This window comes from Bos javanicus, chromosome 6 (assembly GCF_032452875.1).
Source record: "Bos javanicus breed banteng chromosome 6, ARS-OSU_banteng_1.0, whole genome shotgun sequence".
Taxonomy (NCBI): domain Eukaryota; kingdom Metazoa; phylum Chordata; class Mammalia; order Artiodactyla; family Bovidae; genus Bos; species Bos javanicus.
Window position 1 is genome coordinate 46,338,859 of NC_083873.1, and position 14,390 is coordinate 46,353,248.

The 14,390-nt window shown below is 38.4% G+C and overlaps 1 protein-coding gene across 4 annotated transcripts in view; it reads left to right on the forward strand.

Annotated features, from left to right (window-relative positions):
• TBC1D19 (TBC1 domain family member 19) overlaps positions 1-14,390 on the forward strand; it is a 159,653-nt gene that overhangs the window by 39,214 nt on the left and 106,049 nt on the right. Inside the window, exons 2-3 of one of the 4 annotated variants that reach the window (XM_061419855.1) lie at positions 5,404-5,468; positions 6,436-6,560. The exons of 1 other annotated variant lie outside the window; for it this stretch is intronic. In XM_061419855.1, the coding sequence (XP_061275839.1) occupies positions 6,528-6,560 (33 nt within the window). In that variant the 5' untranslated portion in view covers positions 5,404-5,468; positions 6,436-6,527. Of the gene's footprint in view, positions 1-5,403; positions 5,469-6,435; positions 6,561-13,047; positions 13,784-14,390 lie in introns of those variants that run through there. 2 more of the 4 variants (XM_061419856.1, XM_061419857.1) reach the window with 2 other exon arrangements.

Below are 14,390 nucleotides of genomic sequence, written 5' to 3' on the forward strand. Positions count from 1 at the left end.
TGACACCAGTGTTACTGATAGTGTATTTGAAATATATTTGTTTTCATAACAGGTTGTTACATACTAGTTGTATTCAGTTGCAGAATCCAAATGACTCCTGTAATCTAAGATGAACTGAAAAACAACGAAAAGTCACTTTAAAAGAATAAAATAAAACAATTTAAATAGAAAGACTATAAAAAGCTGTTAAAATAGAAACAATAAGCTGTCTAAGTGTCCCTAATTCTTTAGCTGGCCTTTGCCTTTGCCCAGCCTGGTCTACCTGCCTGTGAGGTAGGACTGTTCATGAGCCTTCCTCCCAGTGCTGGGGACCCTCTAACTGCCACTCCTGAGGCTTTAATGGACATCATAAGCTGACCTTCTTTCTCCATCGTAGTCTCGGAAACTATTATGAAAAATTTGAAATACACCCTGGAGAACTCCCATGAACCCATCACCCAGCTTCAGCAATTACACAGTGGTTCTGCTGCTCCTGAGAAGTGTTCTGCTGCTTTGAGTTACTATGTTTCATGTGCTGGATGTTAGGCAGATTTTTAGTTTTCTGCTTTCATTTTCATTTTAAAAAGCCCTTAAAATTGGAGGGTGAAAGGAAGCAATATAAACAAAAAACATGGAGATATTTGAGGAAATATTAATGTGTAGTATATTTCTATCTCTGCTGCTGCTAAGTCACTTCAGTCGTGTCCGACTCTGTGCGACCCCATAGACGGTAGCCCACCAGGCTCCCCAATCCCTGGGATTCTCCAGGCAAGAACACTGGAGTGGGTTGCCATTTCTTTCTCCAATGCATGAGAGTGAAAAGTGAAAGTGAAGTTGCTCAGTCGTGTCCGACCCTCAGTGACCCCGTGGACTGCAGCCTACCAGGCTCCTCCGCCCATGGGATTTTCCAGGCAAGAGTATTGGAGTGGGGTGCCATTGCCTTCTCTGATATTTGTATCTCTATGTAGTATTAATACTTTAGGTCCAGCAATCAGATGGTATTTACTATCAGTGTGTCATAAAGCATAATGTTGAAATGATGCGTGTATGAGAGAATTGTTTGGTATTTTATTATAAAGGTCTGAACTCAAGAAAATAAAGCTAAATATCTAGTTCTAAGATTGTTTTTTTTTGGCAAAATTGGAAAATTTTTGAACATTTTAGAGAAAGTATCAGTTTTAACGTGTAAAAAACAGAAGTTGGTTTCTTATTAAGACTGAAGAGATGAATAATAGGTCTGTTCTTAAAGTCTACTGCTAGTTGCTGAGACTGTGTATGAATGGTAAGTATATGTATGGTAGTCTTCTCTCTTCTTTCTAGGCTTACCCACTAGATCAAGAGTTGGCATGCTACAGCCCATGGGCCAGATCTGCCCTGCTACCTGTTTTTGTATCGTGGGCAAGCTAGGATTTTTTTTTTCTTTTTTTTACATTTTCAACTGGTTGAAAAATCAAAAGAATACTGTCTTGAGACCCATAAAAATTATAAGAATTAATAAAATATATTTATTAGAAAATAATCATGCTCCTTTATTTACATGTTGTTTATGGCTGCTTTGGAAGTGGTCAAACAAGAGATGGCAAGAGTGAATGTTGACATTCTAGGAATCAGCAAACTCAAATGGACTGGAATGGGTGAATTTAACTCAGATGACCATTATATCTACTACTGCGGGCAGGAATCCCTCAGAAGAAATAGAGTAGCCATCATGATCAACAAAAGAGTCCATAATGCAGTACTTCGATGCAATCTGAAAAATGACAAAATGATCTCTGTTTGTTTCCAAGGCAAACCATTCAATATCACAGTAATCCAAGTCTATGCCCCAACCAGTGACGCTGAAGAAGCTGAAGTTGAACGGTTCTATGAAGACCTACAAGACCTTTTAGAACTAACACCCAAAAAAGATGTCCTTTTCATTATAGGGGACTGGAATGCAAAAGTAGGAAGTCAAGAAACACCTGGAGTAACAGGCAAATTTGGCCTTGGAATACAGAATGAAGCAGGGCAAAGACTAATACAGTTTTGCCAAGAAAATGCACTGGTCATAGCAAACACCCTCTTCAACAACACAAGAGAAGACTCTACACATGGACATCACCAGATGGTCAACACCGAAATCAGATTGATTATATTCTTTGCAGCCAAAGATGGAGAAGCTCTATACAGTCAGCAAAAACAAGACCGGGAGCTGACTGTGGCTCAGATCATGAGCTCCTTATTGCCAAATTCAGACTTAAATTGAAGAAAGTAGGGAAAACCACTAGACCATTCAGGTATGACCTAAATCAAATCCCTTATGATTATACAGTGGAAGTGAGAAATAGATTTAAGGGACTAGATCTAATAGATAGAGTACCTGATGAACTATGGATGGAGGTCCGTGACATTGTACAGGAGACAGGGATCAAGACCATCCCCATGGAAAAGAAATGCAAAAAAGCAAAATGGCTGTCTGGGGAGGCCTTACAAATAGCTGTGAAAAGAAGAGAAGCTAAAAGCAAAGGAGAAAAGGAAAGATATAAGCATCTGAATGCAGAGTTCCAAAGAATAGCAAGAAGAGATAAGAAAGCCTTCCTCAGTGATCAATGCAAAGAAACAGAGGAAAACAACAGAATGGGAAAGACTAGAGATCTCTTCAAGAAAATTAGAGACCCCAAGGGAACATTTCATGCAAAGATGGGCTCGATAAAGGACAGAAATGGTATGGACCTAAAAAGGAGCAGAAGATACTAAGAAGAGGTGGCAAGAATACACAGAAGAACTGTACAAAAAAGATCTTCACGACCCAGATAATCACGATGGTGTGATCACTGACCTAGAGCCAGACATCCTGGAATGTGAAGTCAAGTGGGCCTTAGAAAGCATCACTATGAACAAAGCTAGTGGAGGTGATGGAATTCCAGTTGAGCTATTTCAAATCCTGAAAGATGATGCTGTGAAAGTGCTGCACTCAATATGCCCGCAAATTTGGAAAACTCAGCAGTGGCCACAGGACTGGAAAAGGTCTGTTTTCATTCCAATCCCAAAGAAAGGCAATGCCAAAGAATGCTCAAACTACCGCACGATTGCACTCATCTCACACGCTAGTAAAGTAATGCTCAAAATTCTCCAAGCCAGGCTTCAGCAATATGTGAACCGTGAACTTCGAGATGTTCAAGCTGGTTTTACAAAAGGCAGAGGAACCAGAGATCAAATTGCCAAGATCCGCTGGATCATGGAAAAAGCATGAGAGTTCCAGAAAAACATCTACTTCTGCTTTATTGACTATGCCAAAGCCTTTGACTGTGTGGATCACAAGAAACTGTGGAAAATTCTTCAAGAGATGGGAATACCAGACCACCTGACCTGCCTCTTGAGAAACCTGTATGCAGGTCAGGAAGCAACAGTTAGAACTGGATATGGAATAACAGACTGGTTCCACATAGGAAAAAGAGTTCGTCAAGGCTGTATATTGTCACCCTGCTTATTTAACTTATATGTTTACCATTAGTTTAGTCTAAACCCATTTATCTTTCAGTGGGTTCATTTTGTTGCATCTCAATCCTTTTATTATTAATTATCTGCTTTTGATGGTCAGTACCAAAATCAGATTGATTATATTCTTTGCAGCCAAAGATGGAGAAACTCTATGCAGTCAGCAAAAACAAGACTGGGAGCTGACTGTGGCTCACATCATGAACTCCTTATTGCCAAATTCAGACTTAAAATTGAACAAAGCAGGAAAAAATGCTAGACCACTCAGGTTTGGCCGACATCAAATCGCTTTACAGTTATACAGTGGAAGTGACAGAGTCAAGGGATTAGATCTGATAGACAGAGTGCCTGAAGATCTATGGACAGAGGTTCATTATACAGGAGGAGGTGATAAGACCATCCCCAAGAAAAAGAAATGCAAAAAGGCAAAATGGTTGTCTGAGGAGGCCTTACAAATAGCTGAGAAAAGAAGAGAAGCTAAAGGCAAAGGAGAAAAGGAAAGATATACCCATTTGAATGCAGATTTCCAGAGAATAGCAAGGAGAGATAAGGAAGCCTTCCTCAGTGATCAATGCAAAGAAATAGAGGAAAACAATAGAATAGGAAAGACTAGAGATCTCTTCAAGAAAATTAGAGACCCCAAGGGAACATTTCATGCCAAGATTGGACAATAGAGGAGAGAAATGGTATGCGACTAACAGAAGCAGAAGATATTAAGAAGAGGTGGCAAGAATACACAGAAGAACTGTACAAAAAAGATCTTCATGACCCAGATAACCACGATGGTGTGATCACTCACCTAGAGCCAGATGTCCTGCAATGTGATGTCAAGTGGGCCTTAGGAAGCATCACTACAAACAAAGCTAGTGGAGGTGATGGAATTCCAGTTGAGCTATTTCAAATCCTAAAAGATGATGCTATGAAAGTGTTGCACTCAATATGCCAGCAAATTTGGAAAACTCAGCAGCAGCCACAGGACTGGAAAATATGCCAGCAAATCTAGAAAACTCAGCAGTGGCCACAGGACTGGAAAAGGTCTGTTTTCATTCTAGTCCCAAAGAAGGGCAATGCCAAGGAATGCTCAAACTACCGCACAATTGTACTCATCTCACACACTAGCAAAGTAATGCTCAAAATTCTTCAAGCCAGGCTTCAACAGTACAGGAACCGTGAACTTCCAGATGTTCAAGCTGGATTTAGAAAAGGCAGAGGAACCAGAGATCAAATTGCCAACATCTGCTAGATCATAGAAAAAGCAAGAGAGTTCCAGAAAAACATTTACTTTTGCTTTATTGACTTTGCCAAAGCCTTTGACTGTGTGGATCACAACAAACTGTGGAAAATTCTGAAAGAGATGGGAATATCAGACCCCTGACCTGCCTCCTGAGAAATCTGTATGCAGGTCAAGAAGCAACAGTTAGAACTTGGCATGGAACAACAGACTGGTTCCAAATTGGAAAGGAGTACATCAAGGCTGAATATTGTCACCCTGCTTCTTTAAACTTATATGCAGGATACATCATGTGAAATGCCAGGCTGGATGAAGCACAAGCCGGAATCAAGATTGCCAGATATGCAAATGACACCACCCTTATGGCAGAAGAGTGAAGGAGAACTAAAGAGTCTCTTGATGAAAGTGAAAGAGGAGAGTGAAAAAGTTGGCTTAAAACTCACCATTCAGAAAACATGGCATCTGGTCCCATCACTTCATGGTAAATAGAGGGAAACTGGGTATCAGATCCTTGGGAATTCTCCATAGTATCTTCTTGATTTTTCTATACATCTAAAACTCTAGTAAAAAATCAAGTCTACTAAAAAAAAAAAGATAAACAGTGGAGACTTTATTTTTGGAAACAGTGAGACTTTATTTTGGGGGGGGCCTATGTTTTTGGGTTGCCATTTCTTTCTCTAGGATTTACCCTTATAATATTTCTCACTGCCTTCTAGGAAACCTTCAATGACTGCCAGTTGCCTAGTAAATGATGTTCCTACTCCAAAGCCCACCATGAAGGGTCGTTACTTTCTGTCCCCAGCAGAGACGATTCCACTCCATCAGTCTCTGCTGTCTTATAACTGCCCTTTGTGCCCATCCAAGTGAAGCATTTTGCCTTTCCTATTGCATCTTTAACACTTTTGGTTTTGCTGTCATGGAAAGCTCTCTGCTTGTTCTGTATTATGTAAATCCCATTTATTTTGTGTCAGCTTAGATGGCATCTCTTCGCTGAGGTTTTTATTACTCCTGTTGAAAGGATTTCTCCCTCTTTTGAACTCTGGTAGCACACTATCCCTGGAGGAGGGCATGACAACCCAGACTTTTATGTAGCAGAAACTTAGTTTATAATGAATCAGTAAGAAAAGGCATTTCCCATCTTTTCTTACAGTATTTATTTAACAGATGTTTACTGAATGCCCGTGAGTAAAAGACACTCTGCTGTGTGCTATGGAGATGCAGAAATAAATTAGATGGAGATTCTGCCTTCAGGAAACTACATGATTTGATCATTGAAATAAGACTTGGACACATGTATCTGTAACACAAGGTAGAAAGTGCTGCCTGCCAAAGGGAAGGTGGCCAGGAAATCTGGGCTGATAAGGGGAAGAGACTTCTTTTACTGCGTCAGCCTTTTCCGAGTGTTTTATGCCGAATCCTCACCCTGAGAGATGCTCCACAAAAGAGGCTTCCAGGGACAAGCAAATTTGCAAATGGAAGCACACATTGCCTTCCTCTTATTGAATCACAATTTATTTTATTTTTTTTTAGTAGACTTGATTTTTTACAAGAGTTTTAGGTGTATAGAAAAATCGAGAAGATACTATGCAGAATTCCCAAGGATCTGATACCCAGTTTGCCTTATTAACTTCTTACATTACTATGTACATTCATTATACTTAGTGAACTGATATTAATACCATAGCTAAAGTTCTACTTTATTCAATAGATTCCCTTAGTTTTAACCTCATGTCCTTTTTCTGTTTTAGGAATCCATCCAGCACACCACATTGCATTTGGTTGCCATGTCTCCTTAGCCTCCTCTTGGCTATGACATTTTCTCAGACTTCCCTTGTTTTTGATGACCTTGACAGTTTTGAGAAGTACCCGTCAGGTATTTTGTAGAATATCCCTCTCTTAGAATTCATCAGATGTTTTTCTCATGATTAGACTGGGGTTGTGAGTTTTTTGTAGGAAGATCACAGACATAAAGTGCCATTTATATTGATTAAATTGTATCATCATTCATACTATCAACATGATATATCACTGTTGATGTTGACCTTTATTGCCTGATTGAGATACTAATTGTGAGGTTTTTTTCCACTGTAAAGTTACTGCCCCTCTCCCACCTTCAGTTCAGTTCAGTTCAGTCGCTCAGTCGTGTCTGACTCTTTGCAACCCCATGAATCGCAGCACGCCAGGCCTCCCTGTCCATCACCAACTCCCGGAGTTCACCCAGACTCACGTCCATCGAGTCAGTGATGCCATCCAGCCATCTCATCCTCTGTCGTCCCCTTCTCCTCCTGCCCCCAATCCCTCCCAGCATCAGAGTCTTTTCCAATGAGTCAACTCTTCGCTTGAGGTGGCCAAAGTACTGGAGTTTCAGCTTTAGCATCATTCCTTCCAAAGAAATCCCAGGGCTGATCTCCTTCAGAATGGACTGGTTGGATCTCCTTGCAGTCCAAGGGACTCTCAAGAGTCTTCTCCAAAACCACAGTTCAAAAGCATCAATTCTTCGGCACTCAGCCTTCTTCACAGTCCAACTCTCACATCCATACATGACCACAGGAAAAACCATAGCCTTGAGTAGACAGACCTTTGTTGGCAAAGTAATGTCTCTGCTTTTCAATATGCTATCTAGGTTGGTCATAACTTTCCTTCCAAGGAGTAAGCGTCTTTTAATTTCATGGCTGCAGTCACCATCTGCACTGATTTTGGAGCCCAAAAAAATAAAGTCTGACACTGTTTCCACTGTTTCCCCATCTATTTCCCATGAAGTGATGGGACCGGATGCCATGATCTTCGTTTTCTGAATGTTGATCTTTAAGCCAACTTTTTCACTCTCCACTTTCACTTTCATCAAGAGGCTTTTGAGTTCCTCTTCACTTTCTGCCATAAGGGTGGTGTCATCTGCATATCTGAGGTTATTGATATTTCTCCCGGCAATCTTGATTCCAGCTTGTGTTTCTTCCAGTCCAGCATTTCTCATGATGTACTCTGCATATAAGTTAAATAAGCAAGGTGACAATATACAGCCTTAACGTACTCCTTTTCCTATTTGGAACTAGTCTGTTGTTCCATGTCCAGTTCTAACTGTTGCTTCCTGACCTGCATACAGATTTCTCAAGAGGCAGGTCAGGTGGTCTGGTATTCCCATCTCTTTCAGAATTTTCCACAGTTTATTGTGATCCACACAGTCAAAGGCTTTGGCATAGTCAATAAAGCAGAAGTAGATGTTTTTCTGGAACTCTCTTGCTTTTTCCATGATCCAGTGGATGTTGGCAATTTGATCTCTGGTTCCTCTGTCTTTTCTAAAACCAGCTTGAAGGAAGTCACAGTTCATACTTAAGGAAGAGAAATTATGTTCTACCTCCCTGAGCAGGGGAGTATCTACAAAAAGTATTTAGAATTCTTCTGCATCGGAGAGTTGTCTTCTCTCCCCCATTTATTTACTTATTCAATCATTTATTTGTATCAATATAGACTCATGAATATTTATTAGATACTTTGGTTTTTAATCTAATGCTCCTTAATTTTGCTTACAATTTCTTTTGGTGTGTTAATGGCTCAGAGAGGCTCTTCAGTAGAGAAACAGTTTAATTTTTATTTAACCTAGTGCTGTTCAGACGTATGTGACATATTTCCATGTAAAGTACTTTGGGAACTACTTTGCTACGCCTTTCACAGAAAGCAGTATTTGAAGAAATTTATATGCAGTGTGATAAATCTAAATTCACAAGTTTACATGTGAAATAATAGTAGTAAGCACATAGAGCTCTAATTATGTGCCAGGTACCATTCAAGTATTCACTCATTTAATATTTATGTCGACTGTATGAGATGAGTTACATTTATGGTCTCAGAGAGTGCCAGCTTCACAAAACTACTAAGTGGAAGACTTGGAATTTGAACTTGGACAGCCACTCCAGAATCTGCACTACCTGATTCTTTTCAGCCTTTCTGTATCCAGTCCAGAAATGCTCAAACTCAGGATGAGCTGTGTGGTTGAATTTATCCTGTTTTCTGTCAATCCAGTAACCTTAGTAAAGTTGAGAATTTTGCTAGTTTCATATTACTTCAATTCTCATCTCCTTCCTAACTGGTCCTTCTGCCTTCTGTATTGTCACTCCATTTCTTAAAACTTCCAAGACTTTTAGGATAGAGCTTCAGTTCCTTACTTTTGCTTAAAAATCTATACATTATCTTGCCCCATTTTACTGTTCAGGTCTCATCCCTTGCCTTCTCTTACTGTCCCTCCCCTTCCTGCCACTCCATTTCCACGCACAGGTACCTTCTCTCTCTCTTCATCTCCTTGGTGTCCTCCAGCAGGAGAACCTGTGCTCATACTGTCACTCCTACCCCAGACTGCCTCCCCTCGAACCCCACGTGCTTCTGGCTAACTTCTACACATTCTTCAGGTATTGGATTAGATGATGGTTTCTTTAGGAAGGTTTTCTGACCCCTCGCTCTCAGATACTCAGATACTTTTCCTGTATCTCCAGTCCTCCACACGAGAGGCACCCTGACCTTCCTATCACAATACTTGGGTTGTCTGTATGATCACTAGATTCTGTAGAGCAGAACCAGTGTCTCTCTTCCCGCATTGTATCTGCAACCTCTGGCATGGTGCCCGGCCCATGGTAGACACTCAATAGATTTTTTTTTTTTTTAATGATGAATGAATTACATAATGAAAAGTGGAAATGTTCCCTTTAGGAAAATATTTATACCCTTATTTTGAGTAACTTCACTTCTTGAGCCTTCTCTAAAGAAAAAAATCAGAGATAATAGTAAAAAATTTAAAGGCATCTAAAGAAAGCAATAGGGCCTGCTTAAATGTAACAGCGAATCTCCAAAAGACAGTTTTACACAGGCATCAAAAATGGCATTTTCAGAGAAGTATAATGAGGTGACAGAGAAGGCAATGGCACCCCACTCCAGTACTCTTGCCTGGAAAATCCCATGGATGGAGGAGCCTGGTAGGCTGCAGTCCATGGGGTCGCTAAGAGTCGAACACGACTGAGCGACTTCACTTTCACTTTTCACTTTGATGCACTGGAGAAGGAAATGGCAACCCACTCCAGTGTTCTTGCCTGGAGAATCCCAGGGACGGGGGAGCCTGGTGGGCTGCCGTCTATGGGGTTGCACAGAGTCGGACACGACTGAAGTGACTTAGCAGTAGCAGCAGCATAATGAGGTGAAATTGCATATGATATAATCTCCATTCAAAAAAGCAAACTATAAAACAATATAATTCTACTTTAATTAAGTGTATATATATCCAAGTGCATATATACACACATATACATCTCAGTTGTACACATACATGCATAGAAAAAATGAAGAGAATAAAGTGGTAACACTGGTTATTTTTGACTGGTGGAAATTTATGAGTGCTTATTTATTATTTTATTCTTTATATATTATATGGTTTTTCATATTATCTTGAATAAATGTATACTCTTTATTATCATAGAATTACTAAAGCCTTTTTCCATTAGAAAGCTGGGTTATTATTATTTTGTTTTACTTTATTCATTTCAGTGTGAAGAAAGTAATTTAAACTTATGAAAAAATTTTATAATTTCATAAGTTTTGCATGCTGTGTATTTGTTACATTGTTTTTAATGACTTCTTATTTATTTTCATTACTATGAAAAAGAAGCAAGATGATAATAATACCCATTTAAAGATTTCAGTAGAATTGCAATTCTTTTGAGAATCTTTTACCTCTCATGGCTTAGAAACTACCTTATTTATAAAATTCTTGAAATCCTTTGAGTTAATACCATAGTTTTCAATTATTAGGGAAACTGATTAGAAAGCAACAATAATTTCATTTAGAGAGGATATGGGTTTAAGTAAAAGGTAATGTCTTTCTATTTAAACATTTTAAATGTAAAAGACCATCCATTTTCCTTTTAAATAACATTTTAAAAAATCTTTATTTTGTAAGTCTTTGGGATAGAAACTTTTACTTTCTTCTTATTTTATATTGGCGCACTATCATTTTTCAATAACTTATTTGCTACTTCAACTTTTTGTTGGGTGCTAGGTACACACTGAAATTTTTATTTAAATAATAGCATAGCATCAACTATGAATTTTTAGCATTTATCTTTGAGACATAGGGCTTATTTATTCATTTCCACAGGTAGAGAAAAATTATGTACCTATAGAACTGGAGCTGGAGCTAGAGTGGACCTTCACATTTATCCAGTCTAACCTCTGGAGCTCCTCCCCTTTTGATGGAGAACTGGAAACAAGAAATTCACAATTTTAACCCATTTTGATTAAGTCTTTTAATTGTTGGAAAGTTTCGTTAAATGGTTATAAGCTCCTTATAACATTTACTCACTGGTCTGAGCTTTGTGCTTTGTAGATATAAAGCATTGAATACATGATAATCAGTGAGACAAAGAAATGAATAAATACCACTTAATCAAGATTAGAGTTCTTTAGGGAACCTAAAGGATGACCCCACTTAAAAACAGCCGCTTGCTTCATCTTGGATTTCCCGTCATTGTCAGGAAATTCTGTTACTGTTTCTAATGTCTGTGGAAATGATTTTGTTGACTAAGACTTTTATGAAATGACTTCTGACCATCTGACTGAAGTTCTTGCAAAGAGTACCTTGGAAAAATCCTGACAACCTTTCATAGATATGGAACAGGGAATAGGGAAGACAAGGCCAACCACTGGGGTCACTCGTCTTTCATTATTTCAGGATGTGATGTGTTCTGTGGACAGCTAGAAGTTGTGATATACCTAGCTTCCTATTGCGTGCCTATTGTTTTACATTTTTATGGTTTTTTATGTATAGATTGGTATAGCCCTAATGAACTTTTTGCAGCTTATCCATATTATTTGTTTCTGTCTTATCATTCTCACCCTCACTACAGGGATAGCTGTTTTATTCATCTTTTAATGGCATATGTTTAATAAGAGCCCAGTAAATATTTGTTGAATCAATATATTTTCCTTATTTGAAAACTCAGCTATTAACCTCATGTCCACCTGTTCTAGCCTTAAAATTTTGAATTTTCTGAGTTGAACATCCTTTTCCTCTTTCTCTCAGTTTTTCATCTTGTTCTTTATTCTCTTCTGGATCATTTCCACGTTTTTGCTTTAGTTGTGGAACACAATAAAAAATGATGAATAAAGCTTTGTTCAGCATTGCTTTAGTTCTTAATATTCTTTTCCATTCTACTCTCAGGTGTTGTTTTAAAAAGTTTCCCATTTGTAAAAATGAGGGTAATGATACATTACTCACAGGATTAATAAAATAACATATTGTAAACACATGTAAGTCACTTAGCTCTATTTTTTTCATTCAGAATGCTTGCTTCTAATATCTAATTTCTTTTTAAAAAGATTTTATTGGAGTATAGTTGATTTACAATGTTGTGTTAGCTTCTGCTCTTCAGCAAGGTGAATGAGTTCTATACATATACATATATCCTCTGTTTTTTAGATTTTTTTCCCATATAGAGAATTACAGAGTATCAAGAAGAGTTCCCTATGCCATACAGTAGGTCCTTATTAGTTTATTGTTGTTGTTAATCACTAAGTCATGTCTGACTCTTTGCAACCACATGGACTGCAGCATGCCAGGCTTCCCTGTCCTTCACTGTCTCCTGGAGTTTGCCCCAATTCATGTCCATTGAGTCAGTGATGGTATCTAACCATCTCATCCTCTGCTGCCCGCTTCTCCTTTGCCTTGAATCTTTCCCAGCATCAGGGTCTTTTCCAATTATTTGGCTCTTTGGATCAGGTCTATTTTATATGTAGTAGTTTGTATATGTCTATCTCAATCTCCCAATTTATCCCTCCCCTCACTTATTCTTATCCCTCCCCTCACTTATTCTCTGGTAACCATAAGTTTGTTTTCTCTAATTTCTTTTCTGTGAAATTTTTTTCTTAAGTAGTTTCTCTGTATATTACATCTAACATTAAATTTGGTAAGTTGAAATACTTGGTAAGTGGGATAGTTATTTAGGATAGAACTGTGATTTATCACTTAAAATTTTACTTTGTCAAAACTCCTGAAGAGATGTTTTTGTCAGAGTGATTTTCTAAAGAATAAGTTAAATATGCTTCAGAATATCTTATTAACATACAATTATAGAAAGTATTCTATTTTAAATGGACTTTATGTCTGTGTTTTCAGTAGGTTTTATGCTGTATTAAAATTATGTATTGCAGTCTTACAAATATGTATGGTATATATTATGAGCCACACATTGATGTCTGTTGTAACTTTTATTTTTATATCTGAGAGTTATTTTCTTTTTATCAACTCAAGAGTCCTCTTATTAGTGGTTGAAAATGATAATTTTTGTAATCATAATTCAATAGCTAGAAATTTAGTTCTTTTATATAATAGGATACATAATAAAAAATCAGGGATTGGATTTTTAATCTTTATGCAAGTTTTATTTTTATAGTAATGACTGAATTAAAATTCAGTTCAGTTCAGTCACTCAATTATGTCCGACTCATTGTGACCCCATGGACTGCAGCACACCAGACTTCTCTGTCCATCACCAGCTCCCAGAGCCTACTCAAACTCAATGTCCATCACGTCAGTGATGCCATTCAACCATCTCATCCTCTGTCATCCCCTTCTCCTCCCACCTTCAGTCTTTCCCAGCATGAGGATCTTTTCAAATGAGTCAGTTCTTCACATCAGGTGGCCAAAGTATTGGAGGTTCAGCTTCAGCATCAGTCCTTCCAATGAATATTCAGGACTGATCTCCTTTAGGATGGACTGGTTGGATCTCTTTGCAATCCAAGGAACTCTCAAGAGTTTTCCAACACCACAGTTCAAAAGCATCAGTTCTTCGGTGCTGACTTTCTTTATAGTCTAACTCTCATATCTGTACAGAACTACTGGGAAAACCATAGCCTTGACTAGATGGACCTCTGTTGGTAAAGTAATGTCTCTGCTTTTAAATATGCTGTCTAGGTTGGTCATAGGTTTTCTTCCAAGGAGCAAGTGTCTTTTAATTTCATGGCTGCAGTGATTTTGGAGCCCAAAACAATAAAGTCTGACACTGTTTCCTCATCTATTTGCCGTAAAGTGATGGGACCAGATGCCATGTTTTCTGAATGGTGAGTTTTAAGCCAACTTTTTCACTCTCCTCTTTCACTTTCATCAAGAGGCTCTTTAGTTCTCCTTTGCTTTCTGCCATAAGGGTGGTGTCGTCTGCATATCTGAAATTATTGATATTTCTCCCGGCGATCTTGATTCCAGCTTGTGCTTCATCCGGCCCAGCGTTTTACATGATGGACTCTGCATATACGTTTAAATAAGCGGGGTGACAATATACAGCCTTGATGTACTCCTTTCCCAATTTGGAACCAGTCTGTTTGTTCCATGTCTAGTTCTAACTGTTGCTTCTTGACCTGCATACAGGTTTCTCAAGAGGCAGTTCAGGTGGTCTGGTATTCCCATCTGTTTCAGAATTTTCCACAGTTTGTTGTGATCCACACAGTCAAAGGCTTTGGCATAGTCAATAAAGCAAAAGTAAATGTTTTTCTGGAACACTCATGCTTTTTCTATGATCTAGCAGATGTTGGCAATTTCATCTCTTGTTCTTCTACCTTTTCTAAATCCAGCTTGAACATCTGAAAGTTCACAGTTCCTGTACTGTTGAAGCCTGGCTTGAAGAATTTTGAGCATTACTTTGCTAGTGTGTGAGATGAGTACAATTGTGTG